This window comes from Cebus imitator, unplaced genomic scaffold (genome assembly GCF_001604975.1).
Source record: "Cebus imitator isolate Cc_AM_T3 unplaced genomic scaffold, Cebus_imitator-1.0 Scaffold98, whole genome shotgun sequence".
NCBI classification, from domain to species: Eukaryota; Metazoa; Chordata; class Mammalia; order Primates; family Cebidae; genus Cebus; species Cebus imitator.
In genome coordinates this window covers 1,510,878-1,526,322 of record NW_016107413.1, presented here as the reverse complement: position 1 = coordinate 1,526,322, position 15,445 = coordinate 1,510,878, and the positions used below count along the sequence as shown (strand labels likewise).

The window sequence follows — 15,445 nt, the reverse complement described above, 5'->3', positions numbered from 1 at the left end:
ATCTTGAACTCCCGACCTCAGGTGATCCGCCCACCTTGGCCTCCCAAAGTGCTGGGATTACAGGCGTGAGTCACCACGCCCAGCCCCGAGAAAATATGTCTTTTGAGTCAAAAGATTATATTAAAAGCTGATCTTCCACAGAATATAGGTCTCATTTCTGGTAGAAGTTTGGATGCCTGTTTTTTAAAAAACAGAATGCCTCTAAACACAATAGTTAATATACTATAAATGATATACTTTGAATAAGGCATAAGGTTCTACACTGTGCGTAAATCAACTAGGTAAAACATTATAATAACCAAACCTGTAAAAAGCTACATTAATGGAGAAGGGCAAAAGAACTAAAAATGAAAGAATCTTGGTACTCAGGGTGGAGAGAGCCTAAAGCCAGGGGAAGCTGGGGCAGAGCTCTGGAGAGCCAAGGGATGCTAAAGGTGGGAGGTTGGTAGGGGTGGTGGGAGTTTGTAGGCAGGTAGACAGTGAAGAGAAAGGATATAGAAAACATAGGATCTTGAGTGCTAAGAACAAAATAAACTGTCTGGGAAACCACACTGGTAAGTTAAAAGCCTTGAAAGATCCACTACACTGTTAGGAGTGAACTACTTTAAGTCAAATTGCTGTAGGTTAAGGCCCATCTTAGAGTAAAAGATGGCATCGCTGATCTATGAGCTCTTTTACACCAGAGCTAGTGTTATTCCACCATTCGACTTTGCTTCCTTAAAGAGATTTTATTGAACAGTCCTCTCAGGTATCTTTCACATAGGTACTTTCTTTTTAAAATTATTTCCTGTTACTATGAAAAGTAGTCTGCATCAAATACCAGGAGGGGTGTGTGTGTGTCTGTGTGTGTGTGTGTGTGTGTGTGTGTGTGTGTGTGTGTGTGTGTTTTTAAAAACATGGTCTATCTAATTAGTCCAGCTATGATATTAGATTGAAAAAAAATTTCCTTCCAAGATCTTTATCATTATGGTAGAGTATTTGTTCTCTGAATTTCTTGCCTTGTTTTTGGGATCACCTTATTATGCAACATCTGCTCTGAATTTCAAATGTGATAAACAGAGTATGAGTGTCGGTGGCAGATGGCTAATGACCAGCAGCGACAGGGCATTCAAGCCTGCCTTGTTTTCTGGGAAGCGATATTTTCATGTTAATTTGCTCTGTGTCCTGCAAAGATGAGATAAATCACCTGCTCTTAATTCAGGCAAAATGGAGACCACCAGGAGCTGAGAGGGGCCATGGCTTGATTCCTTTAGGAGTGAGAAGAGAAGATCTGAGGGACTTTCCTCATCTGCAGTACAGGAACCAGTCAGTCACTCTGCATTATGTCAATTGAGAAAGATGAATCAGCCCTGGGCATCCCATACTGACATCAGAGCCACTGTTTACTGCAAGCAGATATTATTCATGAAAACAGATATTTCCCAGAGGCAGAAAACAGGTACTATTAACAGTGTGTGTCAGTCTCTGAAGTCTGGGTTTTGTAAAAATAAACCTAATAATGTGTTTTATCTCTTACTGAAAATATTACAACCAATAGAAAACTCTAAGAAACATTCAATTGAAGATAAAATGAAATCTAATTCACAGAGAAAACGACCCACACAGACATAAACCTGGAGCTTTTCTGACCCTCTCAAGCTCTATATAATTCATTTATCATAAAGATACATAAACCAAATAAAATTTTTATTCCAAGATTGAATCATCAAAAGAGGCCATATGGTCTTGAGCTCAAAGAACTCTGTCCTATTTTAGAGGCTGCTGTTTTTTTGTGTGACCTTTCAGTGCCTCAAACTTGTGAAACTATATCACCAATTGCATCAAATCCTTTTTTCCATCAAACAGGTTACATGCAGTTTCATGCACAGAATGTCCACAGAAAAATTCTAGGTTTTCAGAGTTTATAAGATAGTTGAGAAGTCAGGTCATATCCTAGGAAAGATTAATGTATTATGCAGACAAGTTTAAATACCAAATGAATGATTCAGTAAAAGAGGGCATTACGTTTAGAAAAGCCTGTACAGGAGAATACTTTACATAAGAGTCTCTCCCCATCTATATCTTGCTATCCACAGTTCTTTTTCTGGGTGGCAGTTACAAATGACTAAGAAAAATGGTGAGGAAATTATTTATAGTTCTTTCCAACCCTCTCTCATAGGATGGCAGATGAGAGCATCAAAGAGAAAAATAAAAATCTGAGAGCTGTTTTTTTTTCTCATAAAGCTCCATAAATGGAAGGTGCTATATAAGCACAGATACTCTGAACTTATCATGTACCCTAAAAGAAAAAATAACATAATCATTAAGGTGTCAATTATTGCCTCATAAATCTGAGCATGGAAACCCAGAAAGGCAATATTAAATCTCAAATGAGCCAATAAAAATTTAATAAAGATGACACTGAACTCCTCCACAATTAAACAGACCCAAAGATAATATTCTGAATTGGAAAGAGGAAAGTCAGATATGTCAACAATAAGCCTATGAGGAAAAATTAGAATATCTGTTGACTTCACAGGAAAGCAGCCAACATGCTGCTTTATGCAAATATCGTCAGCCAAGAATGGGTGCACCTTAAGGACATCAAGAAAAGAGGTTAAATAATGTGATGAAAACCCTGAGATGAAGTATGAATGTGATTCCTATGTATCCTTATTTTTTTAGAATAAGGTATATTTAGCGATGTTGGAAAGAATCACCTATGATTTTATTTTATTCTCATGAACTTTTGAATGACAATTTTCAGTTCAGCCTATACACTTAAAGTACTTTATTCAAGTCCTATATGAGCACTGTGCAATAATTAGAGTTTCCCTGATGAGTTCTTCCAACTATGAACCTTTATGAATATTTATGTCTTATGGTGTGGTTTAATGTCTTTTTTGTTTTTTAAAAACAAATGGCATTTAAATGCACTTCAGAAATTGTTATGTAAGTAAGCTGGAAAAATAAGACAGAGTGAATATTCAATAAATATCTGTAAAAGCAATAGTCAGAAAAGCTCTTATTACAACAGAGCATTCTATATAAAGAATTTATTTCTGTGTTCCCAGTAGGTTGTTCATACATACTAACAATATTTGCTTGATCTAGTTAGTAAGACTTCCCATAAATGAGCCCATATAACAACAAAATATTTCTGTTCTCTGGTTATGTGCTTTAAAACTTCAATTAACCAGAATTCAGAACCTCTCACTTAGCAGCTGTTTATTCTGCATTCCAATTCTTAAAAACAAAGCAATCACAGAAGCAGAAGACACAAAGTTGATTAAAAATAAATTTGTATCAGTTATATATTCCACCTAAAACTATCCATTTGATGGTTTTATTATACTTTTAAATGATTATTCAAGTTTTCAACAATGATCTTAAAGCATCACAAACACTCAGAACTTTGTTTTAAATCTTATATTTAATAAAGAAGGAAAATAGGTTAGTATAGTCTGGAAAAAATTTTTTAAATTAAGAATAAAGATAAAAGAGTCTTCTGACTAGCTTTTAAGTTACCAAAAAAAAAAAAAAAAGTTCAATTAACCGCTAACACATAAGTTAACTGCGTGAAATATTTCATTTGACTATGGTTTATTTTACTATGAAAACATCAATACACCATTAGCCAAAAACCTTCAATAACCAGAGCCCCTTGCCCCCAACTCCCCCTCTATCTGCCAATTTGGAACTAGGTGTGCTGATGCTGATGGCTGAAGAAATTTAACAGCTTCCAGGACAATCTCCTGTTCAACACAGAATGAAGTGACATTCCCTTTCCTGGAGACAGACAAAAAGCTCAGAAAAAAACATTTAACTTTTAATGTCACCTTGTTCAAGAGCTTCTGGCAACAAGCAACCCCTTCTAGCAAACCTCCAGCTCCATCCTGGCTCAGCCACTGCCCCCCGTCCTCTCCTCCCCTTTCTTACTTTGGTGACCACCCTTCTGCCTGTTCCTTTTCCTATCCTGCTTGCCCCTCCACCCTCACCCTTGAGATTCCCCCACATCCCACTTCATTTCTACTCCTGCCTGATCAAGCCTGAGTCTAGTGAACCACTCTGGCTTATCAACATTTTAACTGCACAGATGCCTTTGCAAATGATTCCACTCAGTAGCCTCCTATATCCTACGAGAATTTGATGTAACGCTCAAAACATCTATATAGGTGGTAAGGTAAGATATAAAATAGGCCAGCCGTGGTGGCTTACACCTGTAATCCCAGCACTTTGGGAGGCTGAGGCAGGTGGATCACGAGGTCAGGAGATTAAGATAATACAAAAAAAAAAATAGCTGGGCATGGTGGTGCATGCCTGTAGTCCCAGCTACTCGGGAGGCTGAGGCAGGAGAATTACTTGAACCCAGGAGGCGGAGATTGCAGTAAGTCAAGATAGCGCCACTGCACTACAGCCTGGGCGACAGTGTGAGACTCTGTCTCCCACCCCCCAAAAAAGATATAAAATATATGGTTGCCTCATCTGTCTGCTTAAAAAAAAAAAAGATACTCTCCAAATAATTTTGAACTTAGAAATGTATCAGTAAAAGTCAACGATTATTTTGATAGTCTATGTTTAAAGCCTTTGAAAATCATTCTAAAAATAATTCTGAAAAGTAATTATATCTAAAAAATGCTTGACAATGTGTCTTATTTATTTAGTGCCTATGTGTAGAAATCACTGTGTAAGACAATGTCAGGACACAAGATTGAATACATAAGATATGTACATTAAAAAAATCCTAATTAAAGGTAGAAAACATGATAAAGAGATAGAGGTATGTAGAACAAGTGTTGCAAGGCACATGAGATTATACCCAGCTATAAGAGTTGATCAAATGGCCTTTGAGACGACACTTGAAAAATTTAGGCAGACAGCTACCGGTAAGAAGAGCAAAAGAAATGGCATGAGAAAGAAGGCCACAAAGGTGGAAAATCACAGATCATGCTAAGAGAATGGTGAGCAGTCCAATTTGGCTAGAAAACTGTGTAGGAAAAAGGACTATGCCCTGCTCTGCATGCTGAACACGGGGTTTTTTACAAACTCATAAAGGAGAGAACTAAAGCTTCAGGAGTAGAATAGAATGCCAGAGGAAAGGCGTGCAGACACAGAAGACAGCCAACAACAGGTAACTCTCAGGCATACCTATATTTAGAGGGCCTTAATGTTCTTGAGATGGCGCAGGAAGAAATGGGACTATTGTTAAGCACCAGATTCTTTAGTGAGAGCCAGATAAGAAAAAACATAATTATTAGTCTATAACAACAACAACACCAAAATCATTCAATATATCAAATTCTAAATGTATCAGTATCTGAGAACGTCATTTAGCTATCACTAAAGACATTTCTTACTCTGTTAAGAAGATAAACTATTTTTAGCTATTAACTTCCATCTTGAATGATGCTGAATTCCATAACTCATTTCTAAACAATGAATGATAAGGCAGGGAGTCTGTTTAACTAAGCTACCTAATTCACATAGACAAAAAGGTTTTCATGAAGATCTGCACATGATGTGCATACATGTAAAAGATCTACCGGCAAGATCAGTTAAGCAGAATGCAAATAAGAGCAACAAAACTTTATCAGCAGTATTGCTACCCAAAGGTAGGAAGAACTTCCAGTCAATATACCGCATCTAGTTTACGGACCTTTAAGGGTAGAAAGCATGTCTCAACCATCTTTGAATCCCAGGAGTTTAGTATAGTATTCAGTTACTTAGGCTTCCTATAAACGTTTCATGATAAGAAAAAGAAAGGAGGGCCTAATAACTAGTATTTCAATCCACACAGCATAGGTTGTCCTGGAGTTATTATACAATTATAATATAAAATGTGCTCATGAATAATGTTCAAATTATGTCTTTCATAGACAATGAGCCATCAGAAAAAGACCGAGCTATACTTATTAAGCTATATTTTCTAAGGTCTAAGACAAGGCACAAATTGATTTTTTAAATAATTCTAATATGCATTAGAACTAAACAGATTTTTTCCACTTAGTTCTAAAATTAACAAACTAGAATACATAGTCCATATTTTGAACATCTCAGTTGATGAACTGGAATATACCCAATATTTGAACATTTTATTTAGCTGATTTTTAACTATATATTGAGTTCTAAAAGTTGTAATTTTGACAGTTTTCATAAGGAAAGAATGCCATTGCTTAACAGACTATAATAGTTGACTGCCGGATAAGACATGAAGGTGATTTTTGATACCTTTATGGTTTCAGTGGGCACTCCAGGCTCTGGAACTTTATCCAAGTAAGTGGTCAAGTCTTGATCAACATGTTCAAACACTAAAGTTAGTTTGGTTTCTCTGTCAGTTCGTGACACTGTGCACACATCAAACAACCTAGAAGAAAAAAGAAAGAGATTAAGTAGATGGCAATAAGCAAAGACGTAACCTGTATGTTTTATACATATCCCTCAATCTGGTCTCATAATAGAAAAAAAAGGCCAGTGTTGATCATTTCTTGTGATCATATGTGAAGATACCAAATGAAATCTGATACTTTAATAACAATATGAAGTTCAGGAGAGGGACAATCAGAGTGTGTGGTTAAGTGTGACAACATTTATAGTAACAATGAGAAAGCAATGCAATTGGAGCACAAGAATGCCTGGAGAGTTTCGTTAGTTAGGACCTTAGGTAGAACTTGCTAACAGGGATAATTTCAAAAACTTGTAGGCTAGGCAAAATATGTTTCTTCTTAGCTCACAATTTGAGAATTATCAGAGACAGACTGAACATTCTTTGGAGATGCTGAATGCTGTAATCAAGATTTTTCTGGAATTTAAGATGTGACAGCGACGTCTGTGAAAACAAATATGATGGAATATAGAGAAATTTAGTTTATTTCTAAGACAACCCTCATCCTGCTGAGTCAAATCATTCCCTGGAAAGGGCATGAATTTTTAGTTTTTAAAATTCCAATACCACATTTATCAACATGGTGAAATTTAAACATTTTTTTTAGTGGGGGGGGGGCAGGGGAACTTGCATTGCCCTTAAATGATAAAGGGTGAACTATATTGCCCTTAAATGATAAAGCAACAGATTAACAAATGTTTTGAATGGATGAATCCAGTTTCTTCCATAAAAATCTTAGTATAAGTCAAAATTTAAGTTTTAAAAACAAAGCCTTCAGGAGTCAAAAGAATTTTCAAGCCAAAGGACAAAATTTCCTTTAGTTTAAACCACAGTATACTATTTAGCACAACAGATTCTCACCAAATGTTTAAAGAATTAAACTACCCATAAACAAGTAAATTTCTTAACAAGAATGTAATATAAATACTAAGAAAAAGCTAATAAAATGCTATTCATATTACTTTAAAAAAATGAATAAATGCCTTCTTCAGGGAAACTATGAATGTGCATAGAATCCAATAACTAATACACAGGGTTGACTATCAGTTATCCAGCTTATATATTATCTCTGTTAATTTTTTTTTTATTATACTTTAAGTTCTAAGATACATATACAGAACGTGCAGGTTTGTTACACAGATACACACGTGCCATGGTGGTTTGCTGCACCCATCAACCTGTCATCCACATTAGGTATTTCTCCTAATGCTATCCCTCTCCTAGCTCCCCACCCACTGACAGGTCCCAGTGTGTGACATTCCCCTTCCTGTGTCCTTGTGTTCTCATTGTTCAACTCTCACTTATGAGTAAGAACATGCGGTGTTTGGTTTTCTGTTCTTCTGTTACTCTGCTAAGAATGATGGTTTTCAGCTTTATCCATGTCCCTGCAAAGGACATGAACTCATCCTTTTTTATGGCTGCATAGTATTCCACAGTGAATATATGCCATATTTTCTTTATCCAGTCTATCAATTATAGGCATTAGGGTTGGTTCCAAGTCTTTGCTATTGTGAACAGTGCCACAATAAACATGCATGTGCATGTGTCTTTATAGTAAAATGATTTATAATCCTTTAGGTATATACCCAGTAATAGGATTGCTGGGTCAAATGGTGTTTCTAGTTCTACATTCTTGATGAATTGCCACACTGTCTTCCATAATGGTTGAACTAATTTACACTCCTACCAATAGTGTAAAAGCATTCCTTTTTCTCCACATCCTCTTCAGCATCTGTTGTTTCCTGACTTTTCGATGAACACCATTCTAACTGGTGTAAGATGGTATCTCATTGTAGGTTTGATTTGCATTTCTCTAATAACCAGTGATAATGAGCTTTTTTTTCATATGTTTGTTGGCCGCATAAATGCTTCTTTTGAGAAGTGTCTGTTCATATCCTTTGCTTACTTTTTGATGGAGTTGTATTTTTCTTGTAAATTTGCTTAAGTTCCTTGTAGATTATGAATATTAGCCCTTTGTCAGATGGATAGATTGCAAAAATTTTCTCCCATTCTGTAGGTTGCCTATTCACTCCGATGATAGTTTATTTTGCTGTGCAGAAGCTCTTAAGTTTAATTAGATCCCATTTATCAATTTTGGCTTTTGTTGCCATTGTTTTAGGTGTTTAGTCATGAAGCCTTTGCCCATGCCTATGTCATGAATGGCATTGCCTAGGTTTTCTTCTAGGGTGTTTATGGCTTAAGTCTTATGTTTAAATCTTGAATTAACTTTTGTATAAGGTGTAAGGAAGTGGTCTTGTTTCAGTTTTCTGCATATGGCTAGCCAGTTTTCCCAGCAACATTTATTAAATAGAGAATCCTTTCCACATTGCTTGTTTTCATCAGGTTTGTCAAAGATCAGATGGTCATAGATGTGTGGCATTACTTCTGAGGCCTCTGTTCTGTTTCATTGGTCTATACATCTGTTTTGGTACCAGGACCATGCTGTTTTGGTTACTGTAGCCTTGTAGTATAGTTTGAAGTCAGGTAGCATGATGCCTCCAGCTTTGTTCTTTTTGCTTAGGATTGTCTTACCTACACGGGCTCTTTTTTGGTTCCATATGAAATTTAAAGTAGTTTTTTCTAATTCTGTAAAGAAAGTCAATGGAAGCTTGATGGGAGGAAGCACTGAATCTATAAATTACTTTGGGCAGAGTAGCCATTTTCATGATGCTGATTCTTCCTATCTATGAGCATGGAATGTTTTCTGTTTGTTTGCATCCTCTCTCATTTCCTTGAGGAGTGGTTTGTAGTTCTCCTTAAAGAGGTCCTTCACATCCCTTGTAAGTTGTATTCCTAGGACCTCTGTTAAATTTTTAATGTCTTGCTGGTTCACCATGTCATTCTACCACATTTTTGGGCTTTATGAATCCTATATTTGCTACTTCTCTATGAATCTAAACTAAATTTTGAAAGAAAGTTAAAAAAAAAAGTAAAAGAAACAAACCAAAAAAACACCAAAAAAACCACCACTGTCATTAAGTTAAATCTGGTTGGTCAAAATCAACAACTACACCAACAACGTCACAGACTTCACAGCTAGATCCAAACTTCTTTTTAATTGTGGGCAGTTTGAGGTGAGTTATACAACTCCATTAAAATTAACCAGAATCAACTGACATTTTTTCCCTTACATTTACCTACTTCTAAGCATTCTGATTTCTAAGTTTTAATATCTACTTCTAATCTTAATATTTTCCCCTGATGTGACTTATTCTGGAAAATTATTCTGATAAAGTAAAAACTCCTAATAGATTTATTAAAGATAGTACCATAAATCATATTAAGTCCTACCCTCTAAAAATATGATTGCTATCATGCATGGATTTAGTACGTGTGAAATTTATCAAAACCGTTCTTTCAGCTTGGTAATTCGAGGTGACTACCATTATTCATAGGCTTCTTTAAGCCATCTTATTTCTATTAAATCCACATAATTGGACAACTTCACTCTTTTCTTCCTATTGAAGAATAAAAAGGAGTTCCACAATCCAACTTTCTTTATATCTGTTGCTTGTATTTTTCTAATAAAATAAAACAGCAGTGAACCAAAAATGGCACGTCCTAAAGTACAAACACAGACCTGTTTCGTACTACAACCATTTCAGTCACGTTTTTTAAACACTACTTTAAAAATATTTCCCAATATAATTAATACATTTAGCAAAAAAATTACATTGCTTACCACTGCCTGGAATCAATAATAATTTAAGTAACTCCAGTTCTTACTGTAGTTATAGTTTATCATATATATAAAAGATATTATAGTAATTTCCAAAAGAAAATATTTTCTTTTCTCAGGGACATAACTGGAGAATAAAATGGTCCCAAAACACTGCTGAACCAAAAAGTCATCTGTCCCCTAGACCGTTGTCTTAGAAGTTACCTAACAACCCTGGCAGTACGCTCTGTTGCTTCATCTCACTGAAACCGTTTTCAAGCACTCTTTGCATGACACAATTTAAAAATAACATCTAACCCACCCAAGTTGCTTTCCTCAGAGTTCTGCTGCTCTCTTCGACATATTAAGACTCACTGATGTCACCTGCAGCAACTGGACTCCAAGCCTCAGTTACAAAGGATGCTCAAGATAGGAAAGATGAGCTCACTGAAGCCGCCACTACTGATTGTCCTAAATGATAAAAACCTTAGAGAAAAAGCACTCATTTCAATCAGTAGTTTTTTAAAACATGAAATTTTAAAGAGATGTGTAATAGTCCATAGAGCAGAACATTTTCATGTAAACTTTACTGTGTATACTTGCATATTCTTAAAAAATGATATTAGGTAGAATTGACTCTTCCAGGTTCAAGAAAATAATCCTTTTTGATTTTTAAGGTGCCATTATTATTATTAACTTCATTTGGGAAATGGAGTGTATGAAGAGACTCCTCAGATATTCATAAATGGCATCAAGGGACATCAAAGTCCTAAGAGTGCCTGTAGGATACTCTCCTTTTTGGCTCCAGGGCTGGCCAGCCATCCACATCCTATAGACCCAGTACTCAGTGGAAGACATCTGGGGAAATATTGCCCTTCACTAAACTATGAAATTTTGTCTGACTTAAATTATGTCTGACTAATGGTTAGTAAACATTACTGTAGTAAAAACTTACAGTTACATTAGTCACAATGGGTAGGAAATGCATTTTGAATCAGTAATTGTAAACATTAACCTTATAAATGTTAGAATATAATATTTATGATGATTTTTGTCTACAACAACTCCCTTTGGAATTGCTCCAAATTAAATAGTAGTCACTTTGGTGGGCAATAAAGAGAAAATAGAAACTTTATTTTTATTGAGATGGAGTCTCACTCTCTCACCCAGGCTGGAACGCAGTAGTGCAATCTCAGCTCACTGCAACCTCCTGCCTCAGCCTCCTGAGTAGCTGGGACTACAGGTGCGTGCCACCCTGGCCAGCTACTTTTTGTATTTTTAGTAGGGAAGGGGTTTCACCACGTTGGCCAGGCTGGTCTCCAATTCCTGACCTCAAGTGATCGACTTGTCTTGGCCTCACAAAGTGCTGGGATTACATGTGTGAGCCACTGTGCCCAGCTAGAAACTTTAATATAACAAATGAGTTTCACATAAAGTAAGTGAGCTAAACATGAATTAAAATCCCTGGTATTTGGCTGGAGGTAAACAATCTGTAATATATTTATATAAATCAATAAGGAATGTGGCTAGGCTACCTAGAAACCCTATACTTGCAAAACAAAAGAGCTAGACAGGTCTGAACATTTGAATGTAAAAACTGGAAAATAACTTCAACTGTGTGATTCCTTATATTGACCAACATTTTAAGATATTCTAATATCTTTTTTTTTTTGCTAGATAATCTGTAACCTGACAAAAATACCATTTCAATAATTATATGATAGCAGTTCCATAAGAAAAATGTAATCACAATGTGTTGAATATGAATAAAACATCTCAGATGACTTTTAAAGGAAAGGATAAATAAATTGAATATTTATCCATTAGAGCTTAGCATAATGTAATCCAAGTGAATGTTCAAAAAGTCAAAGTGCAAACTGGTTATCAGCATTTACTAAGGCGATACATTCTGTTTAGCTGTGCAAAATGCAATCCAAAAAAGGCAGATAGGTCGTTATCATTTCACAATTAAGTTGGCCAAGCCCCTAACTCTCCCACAAAGTAAGTTCTCTTGCTGTCTCTATTGTCCTGACCCGCCAGCTGCAGGGCAGAGAACAAGGCTTGCAGTCCAGCACAGCACTCAGCTTTCCAGCTGTCCTAGTGATGTAATTATCTAATAACAAAATATCTCTGTGAGTTAGCTCTGCATCCTACCCATTGTAATTCTTAATGACTACCTTCCTGTTCATGTTCTTAATTTAACTTGCTCTTCTGGAACTATTGCACAGACAAGCTGCCTTCATCTAATGGATGGGATTACATCCAATAGGTTTGGGATTTCCAAAGATTACAATTTACAAAGGTCTCCCAAACAACATGCTTTGTAAACACAAGCTTTGCCTTTCTATTGTGGTTACAATAAAAGGGAAATCTGTATTATTTACTGTGATTAAACTTTGACCTGTCACAGGAAGTTCTATGAGGATTTTTTTCCGGTCACTTTTTTTCCCCATTCGCTTGAATGTTTGGACATCAAATAGTTCAAAAGCTGAGAGATGTCTGGCACAGCTACCTAAGGGCCACAACAAAATTTTATTTGAACTAGAGCCAGTATTTGGAATCGAGAAGAATTTTAAAAAATATCTAATCTCCTCCTCTTAAGTTCATGAAGCATATTCTGTAGCTATGGCTTGTATGCACCAAATTTATGTTCACACATCTCACTAGCCCTTACACTACTGGATATGGGCCACCATATTCTCTTTTTTTCTCCTTAAACATGGACTGTGTGTGCACTTATTCCCAACCAGCACTGAATGGCACAGTGCCAGGAGTACTTGCCATCAAGAATAATGTACATGCTGCTAGAAGCAAATTGCAATTTCAGCAGGACCCATAAACATTTACCAGCACCTACCATGTGTAGGTGCTATACTCAGTTTTAGAGTTTCTAATAGATATGACAGGTTGTCTTTAAAGTAGCTTTACTATCTAGTTGTGGGAAAGAAGACTTACATGTAAAAATGCAGGTAATGATGTACGGCTATGTATTAGTACCAAATAAATTCTATAAACACTGTGTACAACTTTATGTATCACATCAAAGTAAATTCAATCTACAACCTATTAAGTAAACCACAGGTGATCTCTGCCTTCCTATCCATTTACCTCTCCTGGAAGCCATAACCTTATTTTATGTTCAGGAACTACTCCTGTCCTGGCAATCTGGTTTTAAGGGCAGGGGCCCAGGAATGGCATGTGAACAACCCTGGAGTGAGTGATGATGAATGAATCAGAGGTGGACAGGGCTATGCGAATCAGTCCCAGAAATTTGGCTAGGACTTCTGGGAAAGTAAACCTCTCTTTATACTGGGATTATCAAACTGGCAAAGTCTCAATCTGCAGCTACTGATGGCTGTCTTTGCCACCATTTTAGTCAACCTGTCACGGGATGCAGAAGAGGGTCAGAGCAAGGGAGAATGGGCAAGAGATTCCGGAAGACATTATTTATGCACCTGGACCCACTGTGTTTGATCTATCCCTGGATTTATTAATTATGTGAGTCACTAAAGTCAGTGTTTTGCTTATCCAGCTTGAGTTGGGTTTTTATTACTTGCAACAAAAATTGTCCTAAGACATGTATAAATATTTTGAAATGATTAAATGACTTAAAAACATCAATACCTAGCCTCAAGTATGTCTTACAGTAGACACAATGAATGAAACTTAAGCACAAAAGAAGTAGCAGCGTCCTCAAAGTGACTGTCCCAGTTCTCTGATTTGGCTGGGAGTCCATTCACCTTAAATGGCTCCTCCATTCGCATGTCCACTGGGCAAAAGTAGCTGACAGCAGAGAACCAGATGAATTCATCCCTCCCAAGGAGCCAGGCAGCTTCCTCTCAGACCCTACTTGGGGTTCCTGGTCAGAGTATGGAGACATTGCATGGAGAAAAAGCATAGAAGGAAGAAGACAAGCTTATCACAAATAGGAATATAGAAGCTAGAATAGAAAATAACTCAATGGTAAGAGGAAGCAAGGAGAAAAAAGAACTTAAAAATAATACAAAGATACAGGGTTCAATTAATTTAAAGGTTGAATCCAATGTGTAGAGGTGTGCTCTCCTGAAGCCTTCAATTAACCCTTTTCTACTAGCTGTTGCTGAAAAGTGGAAAAGAACAGGAACGTCAAACCAACTCTAAAGCAGAGAAATCTTTTGTATTTAAACTGATAAGTTTATGGCTGCTATTATCTGCCAAGGGAGGGCAAAGTCAACATCGCTTATTTACTAAATCATTTTATTCCTATAGCCTTAAAACAGAGTATTCATGAGAAAGTTTCATTGTTTATCTTCTTTCCATCGTCAGAGTTGCCATTAATTTAGTTTCAGCTTCCATCTCTATAGACCTGGCACTGCGGCTCCATGAGTTAATATCTTCTGAATCTGTTAACAAAAAATGTTTTATATGTGGAACAGGAATCCCCTAAACTGGGTAAAAGTTTACAAGAGATGTGACCCTTGCACTACAGTAAATTTTGAAAATAGGGCAAACAGTAAAACTATGTATATGGAAACACATTCCTACACATGATCAGCAACAGAAATGATGTACTACTAGCTTAATGGGTATATGGGATGCCTATGTACAGCTCTGCTCATTCAAGATTAATTCCTGAACTGGACATTAAATAATAGAATTTGAACTTCTCCTATAGTCCTACAGCAAGCACTACAGGTACTTCTATGTCATCAAACACAATTCTTCAAACTGCTAATGCATTTCATCTGAATGAAAGGCAGAGTGAAGAGTACAGCTGTAGCATCACTCTGTTATGCTAACTACATGCCATTGTGGGAAAAAGAAAAATATTACTTTAGAGCTGCAACAGAGAAGGCATATCATAAAACCCAATTTGTTGTCTTGCAGGGAAGAGAATGGTAACAGGGGCAAAATCCATGGTAAGTGAACTCTGAGTCACTAACTGAGTGGATCATTATCACCCCAAAGACAAGAGAATGAAAACAGCTAAGCAAGAGCTGTTTTCAAAAGGCAGCTAAACAATAATCAGTTGATACTTCTGAAGAGCCCAATTCCAATACAAAATACTTTTGGAAGTTCAAAGAGAACACAGCCAACTCTATAAAAAGAAGAAATCTGCCAACTGAGAAAATTAGGGGCTACTAGGTCTAGATTTGAATAAAGAACAATTCATCAACCCCAGCTATAGGTCAGGAATGGGGCACTGTTTACCTCCTGAGGTCTCTACCTGAACATGATGAACATTTAGTCTTTCCTTAAAAGTTGACCTCGACCAGCCACTTCACAAACATAAATTGATGAGAGAATGGGGTGAGGGGAACTCCAAGTCCCAAGCCCTACTGGCAGGTCAGAGATGACAGATTAGCAAACTAAAGATAGCCTTAAACTGGTGGTCCCTCTTTGTGTTTTGCTTATTCTTTTCTTTTAATTCTCAGTGGCACCCACTG

At 36.5% G+C, this 15,445-nt stretch overlaps 1 protein-coding gene across 5 annotated transcripts in view; it reads right to left on the bottom strand.

The window, feature by feature from the left end:
* CDK6 (cyclin dependent kinase 6) overlaps window positions 1-15,445 on the bottom strand; it is a 228,799-nt gene that overhangs the window by 163,070 nt on the left and 50,284 nt on the right. For all 5 annotated transcript variants that reach the window (XM_017536421.2, XM_017536423.2, XM_037741298.1 and 2 more), the window contains one exon: window positions 6,208-6,343. In XM_017536421.2, coding sequence (XP_017391910.1) covers window positions 6,208-6,343 — 136 coding nt within the window. The remainder of the gene's footprint in view (window positions 1-6,207; window positions 6,344-15,445) is intronic.